An 8,431-nucleotide genomic window follows, 5' to 3' on the forward strand; every position below is an offset into this window, starting at 1 on the left:
TTGATTTCTTTCGTATGTTATAAATGGTAGAAGGTTAGACTATTATATTTGTATGATAGACAAAATTAAAAAAAAAAAAAAACTGTGACTCTTTTCCACTTATTAATACTTAATTATTTTACTACATCATCTTCTAAGATAAATAGCTTTTATTTTTTTAAAAAATTGGAAAATAACTAATAACTAATGGTTCACTTATTTGAACTCACTAAGTTCTCTAACAATACTCATTTTTAAAAATAATAATATTATACTTAATTAATTAAGATACTTAGTTTGTATTTAAATTGATGTAGCAATTGATGTGTTTCTATTTAATTGGCTTAAGTAATAGTTAGTTATTAAATCTTATTGTTTCTCATCTAAATAGTGAAATTAGTGACACATTAGTTGAGTTATAAATTATGTATTTCAGCTAAGAAAGCATAGCATCACTCTTTAACAAATATTTTTTAATTTATTTTTTTTAATCAATTTTCATGACAAGCAATTTTTTTTCCCGTGAATACATGATTAAACAGTTGTTTCGAAAATATTATTTAACCCAAAAATATATACATAAATGTCATAAGACCTTTGCAAGATTTTTTTTATTTTATTTTGTTATTTTCTGCAAAGTATCGGCCTCCATAAAATCATAATAACAGTAAGGAATCAGTGGATTTCGTGAGGAGATAAAATAATATCATATGGCCATTTAGAACACCAAAAATCAACAGTGATACCATCCCCAATAATCCATTGAACTTTTTGTCTCTAACAGTATCTAAAACAATTTTCATGCGCAAATCAACTGGAGTGCATGCCTATTGAGATCATATTCAAAATTTCGTATGCATAGCTATGGCCATCTTAAACTTTAAAGATAAGCAAAGATAAATATAAGTGAAATATATATGAAGCAGAGTTTATTCATCATTATTCAATTTATTACACCAAATATAACAGCTGATTAAAGAGGATTAGTGAATTTCACTGGCGCCCATTTGCACAATTTTCAGATCCAAATCGAAGCGCAGGCACGTTCAGATCATAAATGATTAGCATATTCTGCTGCTGCCATGCTCCCAGTATACTATATTTCGGGTCGTCTTGAATTGCCACACAGAAACGACCTCGATCTGGTTCAATGAAGTACATATTTTCAGGCTGTACTATATAATCCGCTTCTTGGAGATGAAATGTCATCGATGGATAAGCCTTAAAACTCGAATCATACCTATAACAATAGTCAAATTCTTGAGATGCATTGTACGGTATTCTTTGACGGCCTAATGATCTCAAGATTTGATCATAGCGTTGCATGAGAGTCTGATAAGGACCATTTCGGATAAAAGTGACTGGTGTCCCGGTGTCTATGATAAAACCCCCGGTTCCATCTCTCATGATATCGAAAGCTCCTGGTGGAAATCTAACTATGTGACGTCCAATACTAATCTCTAGCAAGTGCAAATAAAAATGAGGTCTTAAGTCTGAGAGCAAGATTGGGGTAGTTTCAAGATCTCTCCTCCGTACATCAGCATCGCGACCAAATTTTATGACACTGGTGGCCTCCATTTCGCGGACCAAACAGTAAGAGAAAAGGCCTTGAATCCTGTTTCTCAGTTGGCTGCTTAATGAAAGCGGTGAAGCATTGAATCCCAAAATTCCTGAAATCTTTCCGCCGAAAGCGAAACCGGAGTTGTCGTTTGAGCAGCCAAAGGCCAGGCGAGGGACAAAAGTGAATCCATTGCGGACAGGGAATGCGAAGGTCTCCCTGGAGGCGAGTCCTCGCGTAACGTCTCCAACATGATACCGTCTTGTGTATACGCATTTGCCGTTTTGACACTTGAATGGGCTGCGACAAAGAGGGTCATCGCAAGGAATCTCTGAATAAGTGGTTGAAGCCCTCGGATCAAATATTGGAGTCGTTTGATCGAAGCAACGGATGCAGGGTTGGCACTGCGTCCAAACAAGACTACTGGCTGTGTCGAAAAGTAAGTGTTGTGGCTTCATTGGGGTACCAGTGTTTACTTCCACAGAGTAGAATAAATCTTGTTTGGCCATAGGAAGATGGATATCTTCAAGCTCTTGAAAAGCATTTGGTTTTGACATTGACGCCATATAATTAGCCCTTGCTTTTGAGATCTCGAACATTTTATGAATTCTTTCTGATTGGGAGAGATTTCCAGGATACAAAGGAGATTCGGGAGAAAAAATGGGTATGAGTTTTAGGCTGAATCCTGTTGATTCTGAAGAAGTGAAATGAGTTAAAAAGAGCACTGAGAAATAAGAAAAGAAAGCAGCTAATGGAAGAGCTTGAACATGGGCCATTTTCTTGAAGGTGTGGTAACGTTTATACATGTTGAAAAGATGTAAAGCACATGTATATATATATACAACATAGGTAGAACAATAGGTTCAGATTGTGGACTTCGAAGCTCGCTCACATGGGTGAGAAAAAATTTAGCTTCTAATGTGGTAATGACTGTAATTAGACATCATAATTCCTGCCCAATACGATCTAAGAAGTTTTCATCTCATCAGTACTCACTATTGATCCGTGTGAAAGCATCCGCACATTTCAAAAGATAGCCTAGCAAAGAAATAAAAACTGCCTAATTAATGTAGTAATTTTAGGCATTTCTAAAATTGATACATTTACAGGGCCATTCCTTGTTTTTATTAAATTGATAATAGTAAAATTGAATAATTTTGTAGTCTTAGCTGTCATCAATTTGCACTCTGCTTTGGTTAACACTTACCCTTTCTAACAAATTACTTCTCTCTTTGGTATCTATATCGTATTTGTATTTATTTCAGAATGATTTTATCTTTCTTAAATCATCAAGATAGCTTCATCTTGAAGAAGTAATATGAAATGAGACAAAGAGCATTATGAAACAAGAAAACTAGAAGAAGAAAGCAGAGCAATTTTCTTAAAGGTGGTAGAATTGAGTTTCTGACTCTAACCTATGAATGACTAAATAGTAATTAAGATACTAATTTGCTACATTACTGAGCTGGATCATCTTAGAAACAAGATAAAATCGACTTTCAATTTAAATTGTTGTTCTAATATTACATAATAGCATACTTATTCTACCATACAAACACACACACACACATACACACACAGTCATTTTCTAGTGCAGGCACCCTCATTTTTTTCATATAGACACGCAGTTAAACCATACAATTTAATTGAATTAGTGCAGACATGCTATTAAATGACACAATTTAATAGGGTGTCCGCATTACAAAAATAAGACGTCTGCACCTGAAAATAATTGTGTGTGTACCCACACACAAAAGAAAAACATTAATTAGTTAGTCTAGTAAACTCATGTATGGGCTACAGTAATAAATAATAAGATCACTATTAGCTGCTATAATAATCAAGAATGACAAAAATTAGCAAAAAGATATGGAGCTCTTTAGTAATGTTATTCATGAAGACAATGATGACAAACCCCAATAGGGTTGGGCTATTTACACCTAAACATACTTTGAACATGTATTTTAATTGAGAAACTAATTTTAGAAATAAACTAACTAAAAATAAAAAGACTTTGAAAAGTATAGAAAACAATTTTTCTATCACTCTATTGTACGTGAATTGTTATGTGTGATGAATACAAAAAATATATATATAAAAAAATGTTAAGGCATGATTCATACGACGACATTTGTATATTTGTGCAAGAATTTTTTTTTTTTTTTAGAAATTTATATTTGTGCAAGATTGAAGCTAATCTTGTGTAGACTCTCCGAAGGGTAGAATGTAGGGTCTTGTCTGATTTGAGAAGTATTTGTGTAGGATCGAGGCCCATACCGCAGAGCTTACTAATAGGATACGCTGCTCCGAATCTAGCGTGCTTAATTGGGGAATTATTAAGTAAAACTTCCATTATTTGATGAAAGAAAGAAAGCAAAGATTTTGATCAATGTAAATAATAATAATAATAATAATAATAATAATAATAATAATAATAATAATAATTTATTTACCATCCAATTCGCCTTACAATGATGATCAAGACATCACACCACCGAAGAAGAAAAGATGATGAGATGAATTCATGAATTTCACAAGAAGTGATCATTTGCACAATTTTCAGGCGCAAATCGAATTGTGCCCGTATTAAGATCATAAACAAATCTTGTGTCTTGTTGCTGCCATGCTCCCACTACACTGTTTCTGTCAGAGAATGATATTGCCACACAAAAGTACCCTTCATTTTGGAAAATAAAATACATATAAGTGGGTTCAACTTTAAAATCAGCTCTATCAAAATGAAAGGTCATCGATGCATATGCACGAAATCTCGAGTCATATCTGTAACAATACTCCCAATCTTCAGATGCGTTATGCATTCTTTGGCGGCCAAATGACGTAAAATGTTCATCAAAATGTCTCATAACAACCTCATAAGGACCCCTTTGGATGAAAGTGGCTATAGCCCCAGTGTCAATCATACAACCCCCGGTTCCATTTCTGCGAAGAGCAAAAGTTCCAGGTGCAAATCCAATGCGATGGTCAGCAACACTAATGTCTTGTAAACTTAGGTAGTAATGGCTCGATCTATCGACAAACATTCGAATTGTTTTCATATCCTTCCTCTGAATATTTGCATCTTTGCCAAACCTCAGGATGCTTGTAGCCTCCATTTCGCGATAAGCATACACCAAGCAATAGGAGAAAAGGCCTTGAGCCGTGCTCTTCAATTGGCCTAGTAATGAAAAAGGTCACACGCTGAACCCCAAGATGCCGGCAATATTACCGTCGAAAGAAAAATCTCGATTGTCATTTGAGCAGCCAAAGATCACACCAGGGACACAAACGAGCTTGTTTTTTAGATGAAATGTGAAGGTCTCAGTAGAGACAAGACCAGAAGCTGAGGCTCCACCAGCGTAATTTATTCGGTGGACACACTGTCCATTTTCACATCGAAATGGCGGTCTACGACAAATGGGATCATCGCAAGGGATCCTTTTGTAAGTAGAGGAAGCATTTGGATTGAATATTGGAGCTGATTGGTTAAAGCAATTTACACAAGGCAGGCATTGAGTCCAAATGAGGTAGCTGCCGGTGTCGAAAAGCAAAAACTCTGATTTGCTTGGTGTTCCGAAGAGTACATCCACAGTGTAGAAGTAGTTCTTTTCATGCACTCGAAGATAGATGTCTTCAGGATTTAAAAATGCATCTGGCTTGGACATCGATGTTAAATAGTTAGCCCTTGCTTTGGAGATTTCAAATATTTTGTGAATTCTTTCAAATTGGGTGAGGTTTCCAGGATACAAAGGCGATTCTGGGGAAAATAGGGGTATGAGTTTAAGGCTAAATCCTGTGGCTTTTGAAGATGGGGAATGGAGTAACATAAGCACTGTGACATAAGAAATGTGCCAAGCTACTGAAAAAGCTTGAAGATGAGCCATTTTCTTGAAGATAGTATGATAGGTATGAGCAAGGTTGATTAGCACTACCAATCTTTAAGTACTATCTAAAGAATCCAATGAGCTGAGACGTGTGTAAAGGTAGTCCAAAGTCTGCATTAATTTTTGCATTAATAATATAATCAAATATGCTTGTTTAGGAGAAGCACTTTAATATCTTACATTATTATCTTACGTATGGTGCATTTATTATATATGAATAACAACACTCTTCTAAAAACATTTCTATCAAATTTGACAACAGAAAATCTAACATTTGCTCGTAATAATTTTGTGGCCCCAGGGCCCAAACCCAAATGTTAGTGTGAATAAACATTTTGGCGCGGATAAATTTTGGATGCACCTCAGGGAAGTGTTTAAAATCACTTTTTAGAGTTTCAAAAGTAATTTTAAAAATTAAAAAATTAATTTTGGTGTTTGGTAATTTTTTTATTTAAATTTATTTTTAACAAAATCACCCCATTTTAAAGTAGAAAAGTAGTAGCTTTTTAAAATCTGTTTTGAAAATCAATTTTATATTTAATATAATTTCATTTATATCCTCACATATATTATAAAAATTCATAATTATCCTATCCTTATTTAATTAGAAAATAGAATCATTAAATTTTTTAAAAAATTATTATTATTGTTAATTACATTGAGATAATAAAATAAAAAATTATTTAATTATCAATTATTGTATATACACAATATCAAATGTTATATACACATGTATATAAATGTGTAAACAAATTTTATTCTACATTAATCCATTTTAGTCATTTACATTTTTATAGCAGATCAACGGTATGATACTATTTTTAAAACTCACACTACTTTTAAAATTAAATTTTACCAAATGTTTAACTGATTCTCTTCACAATTAATTATTTTTATAGCACAACTAATATAGATTATTTTAAAATCTACAACATCACGAAACTAACCCCAAATTTATTAAGAAAACTTTGTGGAAGTACTACTAACCCCGTCAATTTATGTTATGAGCCAGCATTTTTCAACTGAGATGTTCATATAATTGTTGATCAACAATAATATAAAGACAAATTGTCTTTTCTTAGCTGTCATAAATTTGCAACTTCGATGAACACTTACTGTTTTAGCAAATTAAATTTCTCATTATGGGACCTGCATCGTACTTCTCGATCTTTATTTTAGAATGATTTTATTTCTTTTTACCATTAAAATAGTTTCTTGTATTTGACAGATAAATGTAATAACCTCCCACTAGATGTTAAAATGTGCTCACCCATTAGTTGTCGTCCTTCCAAATAAGCATATGGGAACTTCGATTTAAGATCAAAATTAGCAACTTGTCATTAATTTTTTATAGGATAAAAGCTCGTTTAGTCCCTATATTTTGAAGTTAGTGCCCGTTTAGTCCCTATATTTTTAAAAATACCTCAAATCATCCCTACCATTAAATTATTGACACTTTTGCCATTATCTTTTGTTCCTTTTAACTTATTTTTATAATATTGCCCTATTATAATAATTTTTTAGACATTATTAAAAAGAAAAAAATAACCCTATTATAATAATTTTTTTAGACATTATTAAAAAGAAAAAAATAAATTACCAGTTTAACACCAAAAAATAAAATAATATATATTAATTTTTGTGGAACACACTCTTGAGTTAAAATATTAATTTTTCTAAAAAATTGATAATGTAATTTTTTACGATATTAATTTTTTAGACATACGTGAGCTTCCACAAAAATTAATATATACCTTTTTTGTTTTTATTTTATTTTTGAGTTTAATTTGATAATTTAATTTTTTATTAATATCCAAAAAAGAAACATTATTGTAAAAATGTAATATTGTAAAAGCAAGTTAAAAATAATAAAAAATAATGGCATAAGTGTCAATATTTAGTAGCAGGGATGTTTTGAGGTGTTTTTAAAAATACAGGGACTAAATGGACACTAACCTCATAATATAGGGACTAAACAAGCTTTTACCCTTTTTTATATACATTTTTTTCTTGTATACAAGTATTACTTCATTTTTTGTACTAATTACCGAAGTCTTAGAAAGCCTATCGACTAACCAATAGAATTAAACCTTAGGAAGTGGTTACTTCACGGATTAAGAAATCGGAATCCGGAATTTGAGTCATTGACAATATTTACTTCGCAAAATAGAGGCAGGAATCGGAATCGCAATCGTAGACCCCACCTAAATTTGGGAATGGGAAACGGGAGATTCAATCTCCCATTCCCTAGATTTTTCATTTTATCTCCATTGAAATTTTATTATTCCCAAATTGCCTTCAATCAAATTTTGTCATGTTTGCATTTTGGTCCCTACAAAATTTATGAAAAATACCCAAAAGTTTGTATTATTTGCAACTAGGTCCTTTATTTTTATAATAATAATTATAATAATAATTATAATAATAATTAAAATAAAATATTTTAAATAACATTAATATAATAATAATAAAATTATTATTATTATTATTAAAAGTTATTAATTTTATTATTTTAATTGTTATTATTACTGTCATTAATGACATTAATATTAATATTATTTAAAATTTATTAATTATTAATTATTTGTATTGTCAATAATGTCATTATTATTATTATTAATAAAATATACTTAATTATTTTAATTATCGTTATTAGTTTTATTAACATAATAATAATAATAATAATAATAATAATAATGTCATCATTATTATTTTAATATTATTTTATTTCAATTTATTTATTTAATTTCATTTATTATTATTATTATTTAAATGTTATTATTATTATTATTAGAATATATTAAATTTATTATTTAAATGTTATTATTATTAATATTATCATTATTAATTTTATTATTATTATTATTAAAATTTATTAATTTTATTATTTTAGTGAATATTATTATCATTATTATTAAGGATTTTTTAGTAATTTATAACAATCTAATTTAGGCTTATTCTGATTTCAAGACAAAATAAACACATTAAAGGCAATGCAATTCATTCAAATTCC

At 30.6% G+C, this 8,431-nt stretch overlaps 3 protein-coding genes across 3 annotated transcripts; all 3 read right to left on the reverse strand.

Moving 5' to 3' along the window:
- Positions 1-882: 882 nt before the first annotated feature.
- LOC18054290 (aspartic proteinase nepenthesin-1) lies at positions 883-2,355 on the reverse strand. Its single transcript, XM_006452155.2, has one exon. It carries the CDS (start codon positions 2,341-2,343, stop codon positions 973-975), a length of 1,371 nt encoding a protein of 456 aa, XP_006452218.2. The 5' UTR covers positions 2,344-2,355; the 3' UTR covers positions 883-972.
- A 1,713-nt stretch (positions 2,356-4,068) lies between these two features.
- On the reverse strand, positions 4,069-4,650 carry LOC112095735 (aspartic proteinase nepenthesin-1-like). Its single transcript, XM_024177844.1, has one exon. It carries the CDS (start codon positions 4,648-4,650, stop codon positions 4,069-4,071), a length of 582 nt encoding a protein of 193 aa, XP_024033612.1.
- A 78-nt stretch (positions 4,651-4,728) lies between these two features.
- LOC18054291 (aspartic proteinase nepenthesin-1) lies at positions 4,729-5,418 on the reverse strand. Its single transcript, XM_024177845.1, has one exon. The coding sequence runs from the start codon at positions 5,416-5,418 to the stop codon at positions 4,729-4,731; it is 690 nt and encodes a 229-aa protein (XP_024033613.1).
- Between the last annotated feature and the right edge of the window lie 3,013 nt (positions 5,419-8,431).

This window comes from Citrus clementina, unplaced genomic scaffold (genome assembly GCF_000493195.1).
Source record: "Citrus clementina cultivar Clemenules unplaced genomic scaffold, Citrus_clementina_v1.0 scaffold_1, whole genome shotgun sequence".
In the NCBI taxonomy this organism is placed as follows: domain Eukaryota; kingdom Viridiplantae; phylum Streptophyta; class Magnoliopsida; order Sapindales; family Rutaceae; genus Citrus; species Citrus x clementina.

Bases quoted from the DNA above. Each gene is read 5' to 3' on its own strand.
- LOC18054290 (XM_006452155.2), bottom strand. From the start codon at position 2,343: ATGTATAAACGTTACCACACCTTCAAGAAAATGGCCCATGTTCAAGCT.
- LOC112095735 (XM_024177844.1), bottom strand. From the start codon at position 4,650: ATGGAGGCTACAAGCATCCTGAGGTTTGGCAAAGATGCAAATATTCAG.
- LOC18054291 (XM_024177845.1), bottom strand. From the start codon at position 5,418: ATGGCTCATCTTCAAGCTTTTTCAGTAGCTTGGCACATTTCTTATGTC.